We start from the raw sequence: 24,099 nt of genomic DNA on the forward strand, positions 1-24,099 counted from the left end.
GTGGATATATTTGTGTTTTGAGAGGTGTCACATAATAAACTCATACCCGGTATTTGGTGTAGTGCTCAAATTTGGGCCATCAAACATTAAAAAAATCCAGTTATTTTCACGGTGAAGAGAAATCCCCTCACAACAGTCAACCAAGTGAACAACACTCTCGGTGCGCCTGCTTGCTACCGAAGTCAAAGTAAACTTTATTGTCATCTCCGCTGCATGCAGTACACTATAGAGAGAGACGAGACGACGAGGCTCCAGTTACAGCAGTGCAAGTAAACAAACAATAAATATAAGAAGAGTAAGAAAATAAATATACACTTTAGGACCAGGGGTAAAGGGATCAATAACAATTTAAAATTTATATTTTATATTTTGATGATTTAATGTCTCACACACAACCCGTGGAAAGGGGAGGAAGACCTGCTCCCTCCAAATAGAGCACATTTCATTCATAATGTTTTCATTCATAATGTTGTAAATCCAAGCCCATTATCTATTCATGATTTGAATCCTGGGTTGTGTGAAATCCCAGAAATACACCTTAGACAAAGTGAATCTGTGAACTAAGGTGTAGGTCTATTAGGTTATGCTGTGGTGATTCTCGGGTTGGTGGATTTGTGTTCATACTGGAGTGCAAAATTAAAACCAATGGAAGATGGACAAGAAAAGTTCAAAGCCATCAGGTGCTCAGTTTAGAAAAAAATAGAAAAGAAGAGGAGGAGAAACGAGCAAAAGATGCAGGTAAGCAGATGTGTCACTTTATAATGGCAGGTCATCCTGAAACAACCAGAATCAGAATACTTTATTAAACCCTAAGAAAATAATATGGATTACAGTTGCTCCAAGAAGAAATGGTAAAAACAGTAACAGTAACAGACTAAACTCCAAACAATACATTATGTTACAGATTTTAATATTAATTAGTGATTGTCAGTTGTTGATTTGTCCTGTTCTCAATGTATGACGAATTATGATGGCTGTTTGGTAGCCGTTTGCATACAATGCATACTCTCCCTCTCTTCATGTGTGTGTGTGCTTCTCTGGTGAATTTCGACAACAGTTTTATGTTAATGTACAATCCTTAATATGTTTTATGTGTGTGTATGCGTGTGTGTGGGGGGGGGCAGGCTAGGACCGCCACTGGCCTCAAGAATAGAAAGTCTAGATTATTTAAATAAGACCCAGCACAGTTCTGGAAAAACATTCTTTGGACAAATGAGACCAAGATCAATGGCAAAAAAAAAAAGGTATGGAGAAGGTGTGGAACAGCTCATGATCCAAAGCATACCTTTACATCAGTTGTAAAACACGGCGGAGGCAGCGTCATTGCTTAGGCATACAGGGCTGTCATTGGTGTTGGGACACTAGTGTTTAATGATGATGTGACATTGGACAAAATGAGCCAAATTAATTCTGATGTGTTCAGAGACAATGTAGTCACACTGACTGGGCGGTGTTTCATAAAACAGATGGACAATGCATCACGGTACTGGGTCTGCGACCCAGTGTTTTGCGTATTTTAGTTTTATTCTTAGAATATTGTATGTTCTTAGTGTTTCCTGCTTTATTTTGAAAGAGTTTGGTGCATCTTTGTCATTGTATTTAGGTTCACTTTCCCTGTGACGTCATTAGGTTCATTTGTGTCAGCTGTTTCCTCATGTGTTTCCACTTCCCCTGATTACCCCTTGTGTGTATTTAGTCTGTGTGTTTTTGCTCACTCATTGTGAGGTCGTCTGTTATGCCAAACCATAGTCTCGTCATAGCTTTCATAGTTTTGTCAGAGTTTCATGGTTCTCATAGCCTATTCTCAGTTTAGCAGTGGTTTCTGATTTTACCTTAATGTTAATGCTGTTTTTTTTCATCAGCCCAAATAAAGGCTCGCTTTTGGTTTAAGTTAAGTTCTGTCTCCTACAGTATCTGCTCTTGAGTCCTTTGCAAAATACTGGCACACCCCGCTGTGACACAATGATCCAAAAGATGAAGCCAAAGCAACCCAGGAGTTTATTAAAGGCAAAGAAGTGGAATATTCTTGAATGGTTTTGGCTCCTATGCATGTCAAAAAAAATGCTCAACTCTTTATGTCATCTTTCTGAAGTTAGTATCGTAATGTAATATCATAGTACACAACAAGAAGCAGACTAAAACTTTCTAAACTAAACTAATCCAGCTGGTATTACTGATAGTTATGTTGGTTCCATGTACCAAAATGATAATTAGCAACATAAACTATCTCTGAGGAGATACAGTACATTTAAAACACTAAAACATCAATGAGCCATAGAAACTTCAGTTACTTCACAGGTGCCTCTTATATCGTGATTTTTTTTATTTTATTCTTTTTTTTTTCCTACAACATGCCAGTTTTCCTACTTTGTGCAGAAAAAGCAGAGGAAGAACGAGGCGGCTGGGTACACTCAACCAAACTGCTAATTCAGTCAAAACGCACAATTCTTTCAATGAAAAATATTGCAATACAAACACAAAAATCAGCCCAGCAAATCTCAGCAGGAGCACTCCTGTTATCACCATGATCATGCGGAAAGCCTTGAGCTTTGGTTGGTCAAACTGTTCCTTGTGTTTGCCCACATCCCCTGGTCTTGGGCGACTCAGAACATGAAGAACAGATAGGCAACAAAAAACAACAACAACCATGCAGACACCCAAGTAGGACACAAGTAGCATATTTAAATATTGAGACCCAAGCATTAAATTTATCCCCAACCATACAACACACTGCAGCCACGCACAAACAGCACAGATGTTTCTAATCCTGACACCATGTGATTCTCGTAGATGCATATAGGTGATGGGGTGAACAACAGCCAGGTAGCGCTCCAGACAGGTCAGGACATGAAACAAAGTCTCTACAGGAAGAAGGATGGTAAACATATACATTCCAACATAAATCATTGTTATCTTATTGGTATAAACACCCAGGGTGTAGAAGACTGATCCAAAAGCTCCAAAACTCTCCACCCACATCATGTTGTAGGTGAAGAAGTTGGAGTTGGTCATTGTTGCCCCTGCATGTGCAGATTTCTGACACCACTGTTGGAAGCCCATGTAGAGGATGAAGATGTAGAGTGGAAGGAAGAGGAGGATGGTCATGGAGGTGTAGATGGTAAAGACTGTTGAATTATGGCATGTTGACGCAAACGAGTTAACGGAGGAATTTAAGGATGAGAGAGAGGAGGAAGTGTTGATGAACATGACCTATGGAAGACAGCAAAAATAGTAAATAATGTCATGTTGTGTGAAAACTAAAACATGCTGTAAGTTATTCGATACGGTTGCAGTGATGAAGTTTTTAACAGAGTCTCACAAAATATATTTGTGCTTCTGCAAGAAAAACTCTTAATAGATTTCTTTTAAGTCTATTAGCTCCTCCCCTTAATGGTCGCCACAGTGGATAATCTGCCTCCATTTCATCCTATCACCAGTATCCTCCTCTGTTTTCCCAACCTTCTGTGTGCCCTGCATTACATCCATGAATCTTTTCTTTAGTCTTTCCCTCTTCCTCCTGCCTGACAGCTCCACATTCGACATTATCCATTACTCCTCATCTGCAAATGTCCAGACCGTCTTAGCCTTGCCTCTCTAACTTTACCTCTAACCTTAACTGTCCCTCTGATATATTCTTTTCTAATCTTATCCATCCTTGTCACTCCCAACAAAAATCTCACCTCCAGCTCAGCTTCATGTCTTTTTCTTAGTTCCACCATCTCCACAACATGCATCATAGGAGATCCCACTATGATATTGTAAATCTTCCATTTCACTATTGCTAACATCCTTTTGTCACAACACCAATCACCCTGGACACTTGTCTCCAACTACTCCACCCTGTCTGTACTCTCTTGTGCACTGTCCATTGCTGCGAATTCCAGGTATTTAGGTATTTGATTGATTGATTGATTGATTGGTAATTTATTTCAAGCATGTAAACAATATACAGATACATTTAGAAAAGAAAAGAGAGAAAACAAAATACTATACAAAAAAACCAATACATTTCAATATGGCTACCGTTCTTATTAATTTACATGTTGAAAGGGAGAGGTGAGAAGGAAACACTTATTTAATCCCACCCCTTTGCCATAAATTATTAGTTAATATTTAGTCAGCTTCCTTACTGATATAATTTGTAATAAAAATAGTGAACAGATATCTGATATACTATATACTATAATATCACATCATGAATTTTTTATAGATTTTTTTTAAATAGAGACATTCACTTAATTTCAATATTTTCCTTTTCTTTATAGTTTGAGAAGATCATATTTTTATAACTCTTTTTGAACAGTTTTATGTTTGGACATTGCTTTAATTCCATATTCAGACTGTTCCACAGTTTCACAGAAACACAAAAGCCTTTTCTTGTAGTACGCACCTTCCCTGTTTTCAAGTTACAAAAACCCCTTAAGTTATAACATCCTTCTTTCAAAAAAAACATACTCTGAATATTACCTGGCAGTTCTTTGTTTTTTGCTTTGAATAGAATTTGTGCTGTTTGGAATTTCACTAGATCGTCAATTTTCAATATTTCAGACTGCAAAAATAGTGAGTTTGTATGTTCCCTATAACCTGCATTGTGGATGATTCGAAGTGCTTTTTTTTCTGAAGAGTAAAAAGTGAATGTAATGTGGTTTTATAGTTATTGCCCCAGACCTCTGCGCAATAGCTGTCATGGTCCTGGGTCGTTGACCCAGTGTTTTGTGTTTTGTGATTATTTTCCTCTGTTCTAGTTATTCTGTGTCCTCCCCCCTTGTGTCCGGTTTGGGTCCTAGATTTCCTATTTTGTTCTGAAAGTCTGTGTCTGTTGTCATTGTGTTTAGCTTGTCTCCTCTGGTCCTCATGTGTATTCAGATCAGCTGTTCTTCCCTCCTGTGTGTGATTACCTGATTACCTTGTGTGTGTATATTTAGTGGGTGTCGGTCTGTGTTCGTTGTCGGCTCGTCTGCGTTCATCTGCATTCATCCGTGTATCTCTGCGTTTTTGGTATCCTCCGTCAGTCTGCGTCTCTCTGCCTTTCACCCCGTGTCCTGAGGATTTCTAGTTGCTCTTTAGTTTTAGTTTAGATTTCCGTTAGTATGTCTCATGATTCGTTGTCTGTTCCTGCCACTGTCACCTGTAAATAAACTCTCACTCATATCATCAGTCAGCTGTCTGCATTTTGGGTCCTCCTTTTCCTCCACACCACACGGCTCAACCCGCCAGCCGTGACAATAGCTTAAGTATGGTGAAACCAGTGAACAGTATAGTATATGATAGTATGTAGTATATGAAGTGATGTTCTGTCGAATACCTGTTTTGCCTTGTTTAGGACTGCAATGCTCTGTGATACTTTGGAATGAATACATCTTACGTGAGCTCTCCAGTTAAGTTTGTCATCTATTATTACCCCCAGAAATTTATTTTCACTGACTCTTTCAATATCGGCACCATTTATTTGAATCTTAGCATTTGTATTTAAACTACTATTTCCGAATAACATAAGTTTAGATTTATTCAGTCATATCCTCCAATAAATTCTGCAGATCATCACCAGAGCAAAAAATGTTTGTATTGTCAACAAAGAGAACCATTTTTAATACTTTGGACACTTTACAGATGTCGTTAATGTACAAGTTGAAGAATTTTGGACCTAATACTGACCCTTGGGGTACACCACAAGCAATGTCCATACATAAGGAGCAACCACCATTTAATTTCACAAACTGCTTCCTGTCACCCAAATAACTCCGGACCCAATCTAAAGCTACCCATAGCTCTACACGGGTCACCAGAAATTTGGTAACTGTTTTACAAAAGGTTAAATAGAATATTAGAATTAATATTAGACACTATGAATACCTTAAAACAGTCAAACCTTATCTGTAGTCTTCTTATTTCTTCTTAATAAATGAGGATGTGTCCGTTTCCTGTTTCTTCAAACTCTCATATACCGGTGTCCTGTCCAAATATATGTTGAAAAATGTGTGTGTGTGTGTGTGTGTGACAATTAATTAAAGCTGGGGGTTCTTTGCATGTCACAAAACCATGAGCTCTAATTCAAATGTGGTACGTGCCATCTTATCATTTAGTGGTTCCAGGTGCATCCAAGATTACATCATCAAGAGCAATGCAAACTGCGGGATCAAGTGGTGTCTAGTAGATGGCCAGAGGTGTGTTCTCTGGAGTGACAAATTATGCTTTTCTATCTGGCAATCCAATAGAGAAGTCTTGGGGTTTTCAGGAGTTGGGCTCATCCCTTAGCTCCAGTGAAGGGAACTCTTAATACTTAAGCATACAAAAACATGCCCAAATCTTTGTGGGAACAGTTTGGCCCCTTCTTGTTCCACCATGACTGTGGATGAGTGCACAAAACACAAAGCACGGTCCATAAAGACATGGATGAGCAAGTTTGGTGTGGACAAACTTCACTGGCACAGTCCTGACCTCAACCTGTTAGAACGCCTTAGGGATTTGGGCGGAGACTGCACGCAAGGCAATAGTCCAAATGGCCTGACTCAAAAACACTCTTCTGGAAGAATGGTTAAAAATATATATATTTAATATATATCTTTCGGGCTTATTGAAATAAATCAAAAACAAGGATGTCACAGGTTTTTTGTTTGCTTTCCTTTAGTTTCCATGTATATATAATACAGTCAGATTCTCTCGACTTAGCTAAACTCTATTTGTGGATTGTTTTGGAGTTTTACGTTTATCCTGATATCGCAAATGGCAACATGGCCATCACAGCCACAATAGTAATAAATAATTATTCAAATCTGCATTTCATTTAAAGAGTGGAGACCACCGTATGGCTACAACCAACATAATAAAATGTCCAATGCCCTAGTGAATGCATTTTGCAAAGTGTAAAAATTGGAGTGACATAGTCATGAGCATCAATATAATGCACTGATATTTTTTACATTAACAAATACATCAGTGACCTTGGCCAGAGTTATGGACAAGTCACTCATTTGTCCCCAGACTTTTATTCCTCTACAGAATGCATCAAAAATATTTGTGGAAACTCTTATTCCACCACCATACTGTGTCCCAGTTCAGTAGCATTCCATTCTCACTAGGGACCTCAGTAAGTATGAGCAACAATAGCTTAGGGACAGTTTCTACAATAAAGAGGATTTCATCATCTGCTGTTCGTCAAAAAGTGCCGTATTAAAAACAATTCAGCAGACCCTCAGAGTGCTGATACAAACTGTTTTCAGCTGTAGAGGTAGAGGTACGCTTCATGTACTTATCAACATACAGTTTAGAGGTTTGCATTAGAGTGCCTTGGTGCTTGGGCCTCTTTTATTTAGCACGGTTATACCATTGTGAATTTAGCTATATAAATATGCTCAAGAGTCTATCATATGTTTGACATGCAACTAAAAATTCGAAAATATATATTTTTTAAATCAGTAACTTTGCAAATTTAGAGGAAATGTTTTCGGACAAAATATGTGTCACGTTTTAAACAGGTTTTGAATAATTAGCACTGACATACAGACATTTATGCCCTGGGTATAACAGACATGCTTACCTTGTGAAAGGCCCTCGGATTTCTTGGAGCAGAGAAACACTCTGTATTGTTGCTTTTCTCTATTGTATAAGCAGCGCCCGACTGTCAGAAACGCTCTGTGCGGGTAGCAAAGTCGACTCCAACGCACATTCAAGTGAAAAAATAAAAAGTTAAAACGATATACCTTGCGGCAGTTGTGAAGTGCTGAGGAAAATACTGTGTGTCTGATGGGGTGTTTTTATATAGGTGGGGCTACTTTCAGTTGACCTCTGAGATGTAGAGATAAAAGAGTGTGATGTAAGGAAGAAAGGTGGAAAGTCTTTGGAGACTCTGTTGGTCATGGTTTCTGCTGGCCTCTGACATGATAAGACTACTTGCATTAAAGCCATTAACTGTTTGTGAGAAAACACCTTTGGGCTGGGATGCTCTTGATAAGGAGCCTCTTTTGTTTGCTTCATGACTTCTTTTGCAGACTGTTGGGAGCCTAACTGTTACAGAGTGTGGGAATATGTGTTTTTTAGAAGTATCACAGCTTATTTCTAAAAGAAATACATGTTGTTTGTGGTGCTCTATTTAAAAAAACTACTAGCCTGTGAAACTATCAGAAAAGTGAAATCTTCCTAAACTAGCTAAATTAAATGCTGTGTGGGAATACACGGTTTTTAGAAGTATCACTGTTTATTTCTAAAGGGATACCTGTTATTTGATCCTAAATAGCACTGAAGAAAATGCAAAAGGCTCCTAACTAGTTAAAATACCCCTAAAGTAGTTAAATTAAATCATCTATGTCTAAATAACAGAACTCTGAGACCTATACAATCCTTTAAAAAGAGTTTAATTAAAACACATAATGGTTTCATTAAATAATACTCTATTAAACACATGTGAACTCATATGACCTCTGGACACACACGCACATGCAAAAAGTCCGTTCTCGCGCACGTGCACGTGGGGAAAATGCCCTCGGGGTGTGGGGGGGCAAAAATAGGTATAGGTATATTACTACTTGTCTTCTATAGGTCATATCCATCGACTCCTCGTCCTCCCTCAGTTTTACTCCACCTCTTTTTTCGTACACCTCCATCAACACCTCCATTTCTTCTGACTTTGCATGCCAACACTCAGCATCCAGCATAGTAATGCATACAATTTACACCGTCGGCAGCATCCTCCTCCTCTTACTGCTCTACATCCTCATCCTCTACATGGGTTTCTAGCATTGGCGCCGTCAGCGCTCTACACCTGCAGGGATGACAATGAGCCACTCAGACTCAGACTCCTGCATCTCTTGTATAAGCATCTTGAGGCCCCCCACACCCATGCAAGATTATTATTTGCTTCTTCTCCCCTTTGGTTTTCTTTCTTTCTCTCCACCTCTTTCTTTCATTCTTTCCCCCTGTCCTATTAAAAAAAAAAAAAAAAAAAGATGACAAAGGATGAACTGAAGCTCCGCCATCACGTGATGTCACATGCTGCTGTTTCTGATGTCACTTAAAAAAAAAAAAAAAAAAAAAGATTATTATTTGCTGACTTTTCATCTGCATTTAATACAATTCAACCCCTCTTACTTGCTGACAGGCTTTACAATCATTTCAAGCTTGACACTAGTCTGGTCGGCTGGGTGACAGACTTTCTGACTAATAGGTCACAATGTGTGAGGGTGAATAATGTCTTTTCTGATGTGCTCTCCTCCTCTACTGGATCACCCCAGGGTTGTTGCCTCTCTCCCCTTCTGTTCATTCTGTACACAAATGAGTGTCGCAGCAATTTCACAAACAGACACATCCTGAAGTTTGCTGACGACACAGTGATCGTCAGTCTTCTAGTGGGGGATGAGTCAGGCCATGGACAGGTTGTAGATGATTTTGTGAATTGGTGTGATGAGTCCTTCCTCTCACTTAATGTGTCAAAAACTAAAGACATGATTATTGATTTTAGGAAGTCCTCTTATAGCTCATCACCCACTATCATTAAAACTGCCGATATTGGGATCGTTGAGAGTTATAAATATCTAGGTGTGGTACTTGACCATAAACTGTGTTTTGAATCTCATGCTGATGCCACTACTAAAAAAGTTCAACAAAGACTGTTCTTTTTAAGAAAAATGAGATCTTTTAATGTCTTATCTGAGATGTTGTCTTTGTTTTATAGAAGTTTTATCGAATCTGTGATGTCTTTTTGTATCACTGCCTGGTTTGGTAACCTGACGGTGAAGAATAAGAATCAGTTGGGACTTCTGGTAAAAACCACTAGCATTTTTCAGGGCGCTGGCAAGATGGACTTTTGGCCATTTACAATAGAAACGTGCTTAGAAAGGCTCATTCTATTATTAATTGTGTGAACCATCCACTTCACAGTGAGTTTGAGTTGTTGCCTTCCGGCCGCCATTTTAGAGTACCTCCGAGGAGGACTAAAAGACTCCAGGTCTCTTTTATAGTATTGTTCTGTTGTTCTTATCCTCCTGCTGCTAAACTAATTTCCCCTTGTGGGACAATAAAGAAAACTGAATTGAATTGAATTGAATTGACTTCTTCACCTACAACTTGATGATTTTAGAGATTTTTGGAGTCTTTGTTAGAGTCCTCAATAATGTGTACAAATATAATGGTAATAACACACTGTTTGTGTTAGGGCAGTATTTCTCCAGCATTACATTACCTGTACAGGTTATGTTTCATCTCCTGACCTGTTTGGAGTGCTATCTGGCTAATGTTCACCCCATCACATACAGGCATCTGCGAGAATCTCATGGGATCAAGATTAGAAACATCATCACTGTGTGTGTTTGGGTGGTGGGCTTGGGTGGATGGGGGTAGAACACTTGTACTGGCCAAATTTTCCTGCAATACCATTTTTCTCCAACATGGGCATCTGCATATTACTTATTTCTTTCTGCTGCCTGTCTGTACTTCACACTCTGATTCCTCCGGGGCCAGGGGAGGTGGGCGGGAACAAGGGGCGGGTTGACCAATCAAGGCAAAGAGCTTTCCACATGATTGTGGCCATAACAGGAGTGCTGGTGTTGAGATTTGCTGGGATCCTGATTTTTTTCTGATACAAAATGCACTACCGGACGGTTGATACTAAAGAGCACTGTGTGGCAGTGGAGTCAGCAGTTCGGCTGAGTGTACCCAGCCGTCTGGTTCTTCCTCTGCTGTTTCTGCACAGAGCAGGAAAACTGTCATGCATTAAAATTTCCAATTTAGACTGATGTTACATGACATGTTCTCTAAACAACGTTGCATCGGGTGTCAAAGTCACATCACCCTGAGTAATATTAACAGAAGGGCAGATGCTGCTATAGAAACCTAAATAAAACTTGTATTTCTTATTTGAGTGAAATGTACTCAAATTGCATCAAGCATTGCTAAATAACTTTTTTTAAAAACTTGAGTTGGATTTACTTGGCATAAACATACACTACCCGAATGTAATAAATAATAATAAAAAGATTGTGTGTCATAGAAAGTTTCATTAATGACACTTGCACGTATCATTAATGAAATATTGGACATTTTGTAATAGATTCAAAATATTATTTTATATTGACACAGTTTCAAAGTTTGAATATTTTCCGTCATTTTCTGTGTATCTAAATAAAAATACTGCTGTAGACATATATATATATATATATACATACATATACATATATATATATATATATATATATATATATATATATATATATATATATATATATATATATATATATATGTACTATATATATATATGTACTATTGTAAATTTAAGTTTTCTTTTATTTACTTACTTGTTACATTTGTTTAATTAATTAAATATAATAAAAAATTACAAAGAGTTGTGTTTTCCTTTCCGAACCACAGTAAAGCTGTTTCTTTTCTTGCATCCAAAATAAACAGGAAATCATCCGGAATGAGCGGAAAAACTGTGACGCGTTTCCCGTCGGACTGTTTTCATAGTTGTACCGGTGCACCTTGAACTTGTCTGGGTGGATTTCTCAGTTTTCTCGCACTTTAGCTCCATAAATAATTTTTTTTCACGATGTTCAACTTTCCGCAGTTACTCCGAGCCGCGCCTGCGCCCTTCAGGCGGCTCTCTTGTGGCAGAGGCGCAAAAGGGAGCGTCAGTTTCAGTGTTAGTGGAAACTTCTTGCGCCTGCGCTCCTCAGCTGCGCTGTCATCCAGCCCGGAGCACCGAAACAGACCCAGAACCCGGGGCTACGCGGGCTACAGCCGCAGGGAGCCGGTCCGGATCGGCTGTGCCTCCGGGTTCTGGGGGGACACGGCCACCTCAGGTAGGCCATCACGTCACCATCCATCACGATAACGCCGTGTAGATGTAGCTAAAAAAAAGGGTAAAACGTTATTGCTTTTATTGTTATTATTGTTGCAGTTTTTGGTTTTACGTAGATGGTGATGGATGCCTTTCGTTTGTTGTCAAGTAAGTAAGTAAAATGTAATAATTAAGCACATTTAACATTTTCCCTCACCAAATTGCTGCACAGAGTATGCACGTTTATACTATACTTTATACTTTTTATTACCAGTCGTAAAAGGCTGACGGGGTATTGTTGTCATCCTTCCCGGTGCTGTTTTAAATCGTTACTTGACGTAGGAGCAGCACAGGTGCATATTAAGGGGCAGGGAGATGATTTGGGGGGTTTCTTTTACCTAAATAAAGACATTCCTACCTTAAACTGCTGTGTATTTAAAAAATCACCACTGCAGGAAATTGAATCTGTGACGTTTGTATTAAAAAACAGAAACGTCAGCTGGTTTCGGAGGGTTTAAGAGGAGCCTCAGAGTGAGCTGTTTCACTCATTCTGTCATCGAAGTATTCGTGCTTTGCTGCTGAGCCGCTTCTCCTGTGCTTTCAGTGCCTCAGCTGATCCACAGCGGGAAGCTGGACTTTCTGGTGTTTGACTACCTCAGTGAGATCACCATGTCTCTGCTCACCGCTGCCAAAACCAAAATGCCAGTGAGTTCCTGCATTTCCATAACCAAGTTTTTACCACCTGCAGAGATGCAGAAATATAAAAACAAATAACAGAAGAATTTAAATGAACATCTTTACAAACATATACACACAGTGCTAAAATATTCATGCAGCTGCTTGTGTTAAAAACTTCAGGGAAGATTTTTTATTTAGTTTTTTGTAGCTTAAAAATTCTACATTTAATTTTTGTAAAAGTTCACATTGAAAATAGCCACTGACTCACAATCGGTAAGTTGTCTATGGAGTCCAAACAAAACGTGTGTGGTTTGCAGATTTATTGTAAAATGATCAACTTACCGTATTTTTCGGACCATAAGGCGCACTGGATTATAAGATGCACTGTCGATGAGCGGGTCTGTTTTCATACATAAGGCACATTAAGGGAAACAAAAACAGTCAGAAAAGTCAAACTTTACTCAGCTCATTCTTCTTGCTTCTGTACCAGTGATTCATTAATGTTGAATTCTCTGGCAGCTGCTCTATTCTCATGTTGTTGCAGTATATTAATGACTTTCCGTCATTTTCTGTGTATCTAAATAAAGATACTGCTGTATTGTGGATGGATTATCTCAGTTGTTCTCCGGACTGAAGTTTGGTCCGTTTACAGCATCCTGCCATGCGATTGCATTTCTCACTAACCATCGGGAACCCTCACGTTGGCTTTTATTGAGTGGAAAAAAGTTAGCATTCATCCTCCAGCCTCACTGTTTATATTATGCTAACATAGCTGTGTCGCTAGTGATCACGTAGGACATCATTATTTACCAGCCAGTTCAACTTCAGTAACCCTACAAACGTCACTGCTGTTTAGTTTTCTGTCTTATTTAATGTTGGAAGTGATAGCAGAGCTGTACGTTTTTCAGAAATCTCTAGGTCAGAACATGATATGTCATGCTTAGGTGGAAACTAGCGAGCTAACTTCCTTTTAACTTCTAACTTCCTTACGTTTAATACATTTTGTTTTCATTGATGCCTGGATGTTAAACTTGATTGTTACACTTGGTAGAGCAGCAACACTGATCATTTTATTAAAGATGAAAGAATTTAGACAGTTTTTAACTCTCAGTTAAAAAGTCAAACAGTGTTTGTTTGACTTTGGGATGTGAGGCGGAGTTTATTCTGCAAGGCTTCTGACTAAATGGTAAATAAATGGTAAATTGTCTGTATTTATATAGCGCCTTACTAGTCCCTAAGGACCCCAAAGCGCTTTACATATCCAGTCATCCACCCATTCACACACACATTCAAACACAGTACACTACAGTAGCTGTAATCCATCAAGCGGTCTCCAGAGGCCTGGTAATGAACCAGTCAATTAATTCAGGTGTGTTGACCCAGGGTGATATCTAAAACCTGCAGGACACCGGCCCTCGAAGCCTGGAGTTGCACACCCCAGCTCTAAGAGGAGAAATGGGGTTTGTAGGAGGGTTTTCTGCCTGCTGTTGCAGCTCTGTGCCAGCAGGGAGCAGCGCTGCTTCACCTCTCTCCCCACCTCTGCATTAACATCTGACTCTTGCTCTTGCAGAACCTCGGTTACGCTCCAGACTTTGTCCAGGTTGCTCTGGCTCCCTTCATCAATGACATCCACAGGAAAGGTGAGTAAACAGCACAGCGGGAAGTGTGTTTCCATAGCAACAGGTGATCTCGTGATCAACGGCAACCTCCTCTCTCATCAGGTATCCGCGTGGTCAGTAATGCGGGTGGCGTGAACCCTCTGGCCTGCGCTGAAGCCATACAGGAAGTAACCAAGAAGGCCGGCCTTGAACTCAAGGTCGCCGTGGTGACCGGTGATGACCTCATGCCTCATGTAATGCGCCTCTGACATCATCACTCCCTATTTAGTGTGATTGATTAGACGTTTAATCCTCTCCTTTCTTCTTCTCTTCTCTCAGAGGAGCAGCCTGCCTGACGTAAAGATGCCGGACGGCAGTGGCAGACAGCAGCTGCCTAAAACCCTGCACAGCATGAATGCCTACCTCGGGTACGGACGCCCTGCTTCGTGTTACAGATTTCAGCTGCAGCCCAAACAGCTGCTGAAAGCCTCTGCCATGTCTCCATTTCCAGGGCCGTCCCTATCCGCCGCTGCCTTGATCTCGGAGCGGACATCGTGGTGACGGGACGCTGTGTGGACAGCGCCGTGGCCCTGGGGCCGCTCATGCACGCTGTAGGTTTTTCATTTCTAACATTTATTGGAATTCTTCCAGCATTTCTCCAAGAAGGGATCACACTTTGTCATCCTGCTGCACATTTTTGTTTTTTCTTTCCCTTTTGGACACCATGAGAGCCACAGCGAGGGTCAGGAACGAGCAGGCGTGCAAACAGATGCAGTTCTGTTAGTGGCCACTTGAGGCAGACTTGATTCAAACACACTTATTTATTTACCTTCTACCAACAATCTGTTCGTGTGTTTGCTTGAGTCGCCGCCAGAGACGTGATGTCTGTGTGTGTTTCTTATCTGCTGCAGTTTGGATGGGAGAGAAACGACTACGACCTGCTGGCAGCCGGAAGGTACACGCACGCACACACACAGACACGCACACACACACACAGACACGCACACACACAGACACGCATGGACACACACAGACACACACACAGACACGCACACACACAGACACGCACACACACAGACAGACACGCACACACACAGACACGCACACACACACACACACACACACAGACACGCATGGACACACACGCACAGACACGCACACACACAGACACGCACACACACAGACACGCATGGACACACACAGACACACACACGCACACACACACACACAGACACGCACAGACACAGACACGCACACACACAGACAGACACGCACACACACAGACACGCACACACACACAGACACGCATGGACACACACGCACAGACAGCGGTATTTGTGACACTATGTTAGGTGTGAGTCAAAAACTGTAGTTAAAACCTTGAATTAAGATTAAAGTTAACAAATAAAATACCAAAAAGTTGCAATAAAACAAAAATTTAAATTAAGACTCCAAACTGTTAAAAGCCACAAACAGTGAAGCTGAATAAATTACAATTAAGCTTTTGCAAATAAATACAATTTAAATAATGTTATAATTTTTTTATGATGCAGTTAATACAATTATATTTTATTATTATTAATTAATATAAAATATAACAATAACATTTGAGGAAGTCCAAACTATTTTTAAAAAATGAAAATCAAATAATTTTTTAAAAAGTGAAAAAGATAAATGATGTTTTAAAAGGCCGTAAAATATTTAAATATTTAAATATTTAAAAGCAAGAAGAAAGTTATACTTGTTCCAAAAAATACTGAAAAAACTACAAAAATGTAAAATAATGTTTCAAAAACCTATAAATAAATTCAATTACAATTTAATGCATTAAAACAAAAATAACTCTGAAATATTTGAATATTTAATAATATAGGTTACAAACACAACACAAATTAGAACAAAGCTAAATAAGGTTGACAACAAAAACAATCACGATATAACTGAATAAAATTTAAATTTGGTGATTAAAGTTTCTATTCTGAACAAACGTTCGAAGATAAAGAAATGATTCTTGAAATTGTTTTTTATGATATTTGCTTGCGATGAAAATACTGTTTAAACCGTCTCTGAACTTCAGATCATTTTGGTATATAGTCGTTGTTTTCTGTGTTCCAGTCTTGCGGGTCACCTGATCGAGTGCGGCGCTCAGAGCACAGGAGGCATCTTCACAGACTGGCATAAAGTTCCCGATTGGTAAGAATTTTATGGTTTTCAACACACTTTTCAAACCAGATCTGTGAATACAGCTCACGGGGTCAGAGAGTCAATGTTTGAATTATTTTCTTCACTTTAAAAGGTTTAAATGAGTAAACGGTAAGTTTTTACTTTTCAGACTGAGTACAAACTGTGAATGAAAGTTTTGAGAACAGTTTCAGAATAGATCCAGTTTCAGTCGTAGACTTTGACAACTCTTTGATAACTTTCAGCATGATATTACCTAAACAGCTTGGAAGTAGAGATACACATATACATATACAGCCCACTTTGATCTTAAGTGATCTTAGGTCGTGTGAAACTTCACTCTCTGTCAGAGACATTTAACTACACATTTAATATGTTAATATGAATTTCAGCAGTTTTTCTACATTATAAATTACACCAAATTACACCAATTACAATTTTGGTGTAAAATTACACCAAAAATTCTGGTAGTTCACTGCTCACATGGTCTGCAGTTATAAAAAATAAAGGTTTTGTTGATTCATGGGCTTCTATTGTAGACAGTGAAAAGCAGGAATATTTCTTTTGTTTATAGACTGCACTGATGTAGTATGATCAGCAATACCCTGTGAACCCTGTGTGTTAACCCTTTAAGACCTACCATAGAACCAAGTCTGCCAGAGCTTATCTTCATATTTTTACATGCTGTAGTGACATTTTTGGCAGCATTTCAAGTTGCTATACATCATACAACCATTATAGCCCAAATTGTAATAATATGTCTGCATTAAGTCCATAATAACTACATAAATTGCAAAAAAGTACAATAAACCACAATAAAATTGAAAATTGTTTTTGTTTTTTTAACTTATATTGCTAGTTAGAGAAATTTAAGAGGCTTATACCTCAAAAGTGTAAATACAAAAAAGTTGCAAAAAAAGTTTCCAACAACAGAAAATTTAATTTGAGTGTCTTTATAGTTTTATTTTTGAGATTCACCAATTTTATATACTGCAGAAAAAACAAAAAGAAATATTATAATGCAAATTTGCAACAAAAAAAGCCAGGGTTAAAAATACAGTTAAACCCCCCAAAAAGTATGCCCTCCTTCATATATTTTATAGTCGTGTGGTGGGACCAGATCTGAGTCTTTGCGGGGCCGATTCTGGTCCCGGGGCCCTATGTTTGACACCCCTGAGTTAAGCCTTTCTGCTTCTCAGTTTGTAATGAACCTTCACTGGTCACTGGTCCACTCTCTCACTTAATGTGAACAATTGGAAATGGGTAGATATTCAAAAGCTATGAAGTTAAAGATCAAATAGTTTTCTGACATTTAAATTAAGTTTAGTTTGTTGTTTTCAGCTTACAGTTAAAAAAAAGCAGCTTAATTTTTTATTAGCTTGTCAGGGCTGCAGGTTGTTAATCTTAACAGTTAGTAGCCTTGAGCTCCTTTTAGACTCCAACATTGATCACAGACTAAATTTGTGCAATGTCAGCGGAAGAGCTTAAGGGTAAAATGACTCTTAACTGTTCTGTCTGTATAAATCATTAAAGTCAAATTATCCTCACTATGGAAGGGAGTTTTTCCTTCCTGCTGTCTCCAAGTGTTTGCTCGTAGGGGGTCATTGGATTGTTGGGTTTTTCTCTGCATTATTGTGGGGTCTTTACCCTAACATATAAAGCTCCTGTGGGAACTGTTATTCTATATAAATAGAATTAAACTGATTGAAGGTAAAACAGAACTTTTAAGCCACAATTAGCAGTGATGTGCACATAGTTTCATGAAGAGAAAATCCTCTTCAACCGTTTAAACCCATCATGCTTTGGGCTTGTGTCGCAGCCAGCGGCAAAAGAAATATTTCACCATCAGAGGCAAGAATGCATTGAATTAAAGGTCAGCAGATCCTTGAAGCAGACATCAGTGTGTCATAAATCAGAAGCTGGAAAACCCTCCAAATCCACAGCGGACTACCTCAGGAGGTTTTTCCATGGTTTATTTCCATGGTTGCTAATGTTCAAGGACACGGAAATCAGATCTCTCAAATAAGCACAGTGAGATAGACCCCAAAAATCTCAAGGAGGTAGGAACATACTGGATGAATAACACATGAAAATTCAACAACATTAAGGCCGTGATGTCTGCCAAAGAGGCTGTTAGTAAGTACTAAAGCAGGTTGCCAAACCTTCTTTCAACCTTTGCCTTAACAACTTAAGTTATTGTTGTTTAGAAACTGTAAAGTATCTAAACTTAAAAAAAAAACCAGTTGCTTTATAGTATTAAACAAATGTGTTGTCTTTAAAGTTCTTCCAGGCTTATGGACTATAAATGCTTAAAAACCTTCACATCAAGACGAGGCGTGAAACCTTAAGGAGTTCCTAAAATGTCTTTTCTACACTGAAGACCTTCCATACTGTTGTCATTCAGAGCAACAACAAAGTGAAAATCTAAAAACGGAAACAATTTCAGTAGAAAGTCAAAGCCTGGCCTTTGATTTGGGTCTCAGGGACAACATGGGTTTCCCGGTGGTCGAATGTTCCAGCGACGGCTCCTTCGTTCTCTCCAAACCGCCCAAAACCGGCGGCCTCGTTTCCTTTGGCACTGTCGCCGAGCAACTGGTATACGAGATCGGAGACCCACGACGATACCTGCTGCCAGACGTCATCTGCGACTTCAGCCAGGTGGTGATCCAGGAGGTACCAGGTACTGCACACAAACACAACCTCACACATACTGTTGAGGACATGACCGGCAGCTGAACTTTTGACTGTTTTCATAACCCTCAAGAACTCCTCAAACAAACCCATCTGGAGCTTTGACTCGACCCTTGATTGAACCCAACACCCTCCGCTGAACCTCCAATAAACTGTTCGTCAGCTCATCATTAGCAAATTATTCTCCTTAATATCAATCAACCCAGAGTGAACCCATCTCGAGCTGTGCTACAGTGTCTAACCTTCGGGTGAACTCCAGAACCATTGCCTGAACTCCCACTGAACTCTGCTTCTCTGATAAAAACCTCCGCTTTGCCCGATTTGAGTAATTAAATTTTTTCCATTTTGATTTTATTTGAGAGAAAACACTGATGTGCCCAAATTTGGGGGATTTCTTTTACACTCCTACTCCTCTGCTTGAAAAACTAACTAGAATCATGTACACTGTATACGTTTGAAGAAAATCTTGAATATTTCAAAAACATAACTCAACATAACTCAGTTTTGGGATGTAGGAGACAGGGAAAGTTTAGGTGTGAACAAATAACTTATATTTTTATTGTTTTTATGCATAAAAACACCCAAAACATGGACTGTTTGACATACTACTTTTTTCTCCTAGTCATAACTGATCTCATAGACACATTCTGTGGATACCAGCACAGATAAACATCCATAAATCCAACTGAGATTAAGGGGGAAAAAAATACAGTTCAGAATTTGCCTGGAAATTTCCATGTTTTTACATCTTCTTCAGTATTAAAGCAATTCAGTGAGAGTTTTCTTTCCTTGTATGCTTTTACGTCAGTGTTTGTGAGCAGTAGTTCTCCATCCAACTTGCTGAGACTGAACCTGGTCCTTATAGATGTGGTTATATAAAGAAAAAGAAAAAATGATTTTTCAATCTTTTTTATTTTTTTTACCTAGTCTAATCTTGGCACATCTCAGCTTGGTGTGTATTTTGTCCTTAAACACTGAGGAAGCTGGAGAAGTGGAAGACAAAACAGATAAACTGTATCTAAAAATAATGAGTTTAAAAAAAGACAGGCCTGAGAGATGGGTCTGGCCCTTTAGTATCTTAAGTTTCCCATATTAGAGCGCTATCAGTCATAGGTTGGCCTCCAGAGAGCCCGGACATCACCATTATTAAAGTGGTGTGGGATCATCTTGACAGAGAACTGAAGAAAAGGCAGCCAACAGAAAAAGAGCTCTGAATGGTCTTCAACAAGCCTGAAGACTATTCCAATCTTATAATTAAGGAATTTACAAGAAAGCTTGTCTAAGACATTTCAGGTTGTGCTGACGAATCTAGTCATTCTAAATATTGACTTTCAAGTTTGTTATAATTGTGCACATATTCCAGGTGTATTTGCACGTCGTGATAAATTGCTGCATCTTTTTCCCATTTCCCTAGCAAAATACAAAAAGTGAGGGATGTTATTTGAAAAAATATTGACCTATCGCCAACAAACTGCTTGTTTCCCCATTTCTTCAATATCTGACGCTTTAAAATGACTAGAAAAATGTAGGTGCTCACAGCCAAGCTGGAGACCATAGTTAATGAGAGGTGTATAACATTTTGACCATGATTAAGAAACTTAATTAAGAAACTCTTTTTGCTTTTAAACGAATTAACAAGGAGAGCTTGAGCTGAGGTTGTGAGTACTCCATCTGGTTACTCTGGTTGTAGTTTTCCGTGTCAATGCACATTTCGCTAAAAGTAAAGTTTAAGTACAGAAAACCTGTTGTTGTCTATTTTTTATTTTTTTTGTTTTTCTGTTTTATCACTTGGAGGAAGTGGTGACATGCCAAGTGTCAGATGAGGTCAGTAAGGTTAACTAGCTGGATGCAATGTTGTGCTTACTATTTGCATCATGGAAACTTTATTTACAGTCGCTGGAACAAATAAATGGTAAAGGGAGCACTAAAATCTATAAATATGAACTCATTCAATATTTTTTTCTTCATTTATTGGAAATCAAATTTATAGTTTCCAATTTTATCAAACTGCTTTCTTTTTCCCTGTAATTATTCTATATATGTCTGTAAAATCCAATGAATGGGATTCCTGAACTGAGAGAAAAGTCTGCTGTAATGCATACTTGGTTCAGATGTGTGGTAGCAGTAAGTGGATCGGCTCCTGTACAGTGTCCCACTTCAGAGGGGGAAATGAACTTTTGGCTCTCACTGTTGCTAAAAATGTAAATATTTCAGTCTAATTGAGCTCCGGCTGAACTCCCGAGAGCCGTTTGACCACTCGAAGACCCGCTGCCCTCATCGGCTGTTTATTTTCTAACATGAAGGAGTCAGGAGAGTGGACCGGTGGTAAGTCTGCAGTCCGGTTCAAACAGGGGTGAACAAAGTGCTGCATGATGTTTTCAGTGTACAGAGGGAGATATGAGGAGGTGAAAGATGGCGTTGAAAGATGGGGGATGAGAGGCAGAAGCGTCTCCCTCCTGTCTGTATATTTAAGTTCAGCAAGGTCAATGAACTATTTATTAAAACACAAAGCAGCTTAAAGGTCAAGCATGAAAAAACTACGAAGTAACTGGAAAACATTAAAGGAAACCCTTGAAAACACATCAACTCTCACCGAGAGTCTATACAACATCTATACTGGGAAATGTGTCAGGAAAGAAGAGATGCCACATCAACAATTTGATGAAAATGATCAAACTACAGGGGGCTGAATTTAAGGGCACCTTGGAAATCAAAGTAAGATAATGTGGCAGCTTAGCCCATTTTGCCAGAGTTGTTTTTCATTGCAACAACTCAAAATGGTATTCAGTAGTTTGATGGCCCCCCTGTGCAGGCAGTTCCTTCGTCCTTCAGGAACTGCCTGCACACCCTCACCACATGAGACTGGGCATTGTCATGCACCTGGAGGAACCCAAGGCTCAGTGCACTAGTGTGCCAGTGTAGGGTCTGACAGTGGGTCCGGGGATTTAAGCCTGATAGCTAATGGCACTCAGGGTGCCGTTGCCTAGCCTGTAGGTGTCTGTGTGTCTCCATGCAGGCCATCAATGACCCACCACCAAACCTGTCATCCTGAATGATGTTACAGGCAGCATAGCGGCCTCCATGATTTCTCCAGAGCCTCTCTCTTCTGTCACATGTGCTCAGGGTGAACCTGCTCTCTGTGGAAAGCACAGGAGGCCATTGATGGACCTGACAATTCTGGTATTCTATGGCAAATGCCAACCTTGTTGGACACTGAGTATCAGGCAAACTAAAGGATGTCAGGTTCTCAGGCAACACTCATGAAGTTTGTTTCTGGTTGTTTGGTCAGAGACATTCACACCAGTGTCCTTCTGGAAGTCCTTTTGTTGCTCTGTTCCTCAAAGCAGAAAGCAGCAGATACCAGTTCTCTGAAAGGGTTAAGGGCCTCCTATGGCACTCTCCAGCTCTCCTAGAGTAAATGCTTTTCTCCTGAATTCTCCTCCGTGATCTTAAGACTATGCTGAGAGAAATTCTAAAATGTTTTTTAAAAATATGGGAAATAATAGTAAGAGACTAGAATAGAAAGAATGTACAAATTTAAAATTAAACTACGTTTAATTTAATAATCTACAAAGTTTTTTATAAACAATTATAGATTTTTAAATGAGATTAATAAAAAATAAATAAAAATTAAACAAACTAAAATTAAACGACATGAAATTAAAAGATTGATAAAATTTCAATATAATGCAATAAAATAAAAAATATGCAATAAATATTTTAAACAAAAATACAATAAATTAAAATGATAAAAGCAAGAAACAAAACAAAACAAAAAGAATTTTTAATTAAGAAATGTTTGTAAATGTATGTTTTTCTTAGAAATGTAAAAATTAAATAATTCTTCAATTTTTCCAATTTTCCAATCAACCATTCCAATACCATTAAAGTAATTACATTACATTGTTTTATTAACACATGACATTTTGATGTTGTGAAGTTGTTTTTGTTTGTGTTTTCAGGTGATGAGGGGGGAGCTGTCAGAGTAACTGGGGCGCAGGGCTTCGCCCCGTCACATGACTACAAGGTAAAAAAAACAAACTGTATTTGATTCTTATTTTGATATAATATGTCGATAATGTGGAATATCGAGTGCCACACAGGTCAACTTTTTAAATAATATTTTACTGTAATTTAGAGTTTGGGTCCTGTCACCTTCACCATCCTCCTTACAGGTTTGTGCGACTTACATGGACGGGTTCAGGGCGACCGCCGTGTGTCCGGTCACCGGGCCGAGAGCAGCGAAGAAGGCCAGAAGAACGGCAGAGAGCATCATCAAACGGTGGGAACAAGAATCACAGCTCCGTGTACTCTGAACTGTGTGGATTTAAACATTAACTGCTGTGTGTGTGTGTGTGTGTGTGTGTGGTTAGGACAAAGAAGATGTTTAAACAGTTGGGACTGGAAGATTTCAGCTCGGTTAACATCCAGGTCCTCGGAGCTGAAGACACATACGGTGCCAATGCTCGCTATAAGGTAACAGACTAAAAAAGCTGCAGTTCCTCTAATGTCCACTTGAGGCTCCAACAGCAGGTCAGTCTCCATCACTCTCATGTTAACTTGACACATTTTTTAAAAAATATTTAAAAAATGAAATGATAATATCTTAGATCAGCCGTCCCAAACCTTTTATGCGCCCCGGACCAGTTTACCTTCTACAATATTTTCACGACCCAGCCTTTAAGATGTCGCCAATAAATACAACAAAATAAAACCAGTACTGGTACCAAAAAAAGAAGATTAATTCATAAAATACAGGAAAAGACTCAGGGAAACTGAGTTAACGATAGAAACGATAAAAAATAACAATAAAAACTGATAAAAACCCGGAAAACCATAAATTTCACACCCGAGCCTGAACTCTCGCGGCCTGGTACCAAACGACTCACAGACCGGGCGCGGGCGTTGGGGACCACTGTTTTAGATAAATAAAACATAGACTTAATAAGACATAACAGGAAAAAAATTACATAGAATATAAAAACACTTAGTGTGGCTGTGTCCTTGCTTTATATTCAAAGCTCTACCCTGTCAGCTGACTTTTATTTTTTCATAAAATTGAATAATAAGATGAAGATTCTCTGCAGGAAACAGGAACCTTGTATTTTATACAAAGCAGTAGAAACTGGAGTTGCTGGAGGAAAAAACGTCATGGCAGACATGAGAACAGAAACCCCTCAGAGT

At 39.0% G+C, this 24,099-nt stretch overlaps 2 protein-coding genes across 3 annotated transcripts in view; one reads left to right on the forward strand and one right to left on the reverse strand.

Annotated features, from left to right (window-relative positions):
- Positions 1-2,322: 2,322 nt before the first annotated feature.
- LOC147334508 (uncharacterized) lies at positions 2,323-3,207 on the reverse strand. Its single transcript, XM_086285934.1, has one exon. The coding sequence runs from the start codon at positions 3,205-3,207 to the stop codon at positions 2,323-2,325; it is 885 nt and encodes a 294-aa protein (XP_086142060.1).
- An 8,241-nt stretch (positions 3,208-11,448) lies between these two features.
- LOC147334509 (uncharacterized) overlaps positions 11,449-24,099 on the forward strand; it is a 34,578-nt gene continuing 21,927 nt past the window's right edge. For both annotated transcript variants that reach the window (XM_086272917.1, XM_086272925.1), the window contains exons 1-12: positions 11,449-11,789; positions 12,372-12,472; positions 14,016-14,085; positions 14,167-14,297; positions 14,383-14,471; positions 14,555-14,654; positions 14,955-14,998; positions 16,159-16,236; positions 18,708-18,904; positions 22,878-22,942; positions 23,091-23,197; positions 23,289-23,391. In XM_086272917.1, coding sequence (XP_086129043.1) covers positions 11,537-11,789; positions 12,372-12,472; positions 14,016-14,085; positions 14,167-14,297; positions 14,383-14,471; positions 14,555-14,654; positions 14,955-14,998; positions 16,159-16,236; positions 18,708-18,904; positions 22,878-22,942; positions 23,091-23,197; positions 23,289-23,391 — 1,338 coding nt within the window. In that variant the 5' untranslated portion in view covers positions 11,449-11,536. The remainder of the gene's footprint in view (positions 11,790-12,371; positions 12,473-14,015; positions 14,086-14,166; positions 14,298-14,382; positions 14,472-14,554; positions 14,655-14,954; positions 14,999-16,158; positions 16,237-18,707; positions 18,905-22,877; positions 22,943-23,090; positions 23,198-23,288; positions 23,392-24,099) is intronic.

Source organism: Aulonocara sp. 'chitande type north' Nkhata Bay, linkage group LG3 (genome assembly GCF_057382095.1).
Source record: "Aulonocara sp. 'chitande type north' Nkhata Bay isolate Kocher_YH1m ecotype deep benthic linkage group LG3, A_spYH_male_GT1.1, whole genome shotgun sequence".
Classification (NCBI taxonomy): domain Eukaryota; kingdom Metazoa; phylum Chordata; class Actinopteri; order Cichliformes; family Cichlidae; genus Aulonocara; species Aulonocara sp. 'chitande type north' Nkhata Bay.

What these genes read in the sequence shown, in the direction of transcription:
- LOC147334508 (XM_086285934.1), bottom strand. Translation starts at nt 3,207, where the DNA reads ATGTTCATCAACACTTCCTCCTCTCTCTCATCCTTAAATTCCTCCGTT.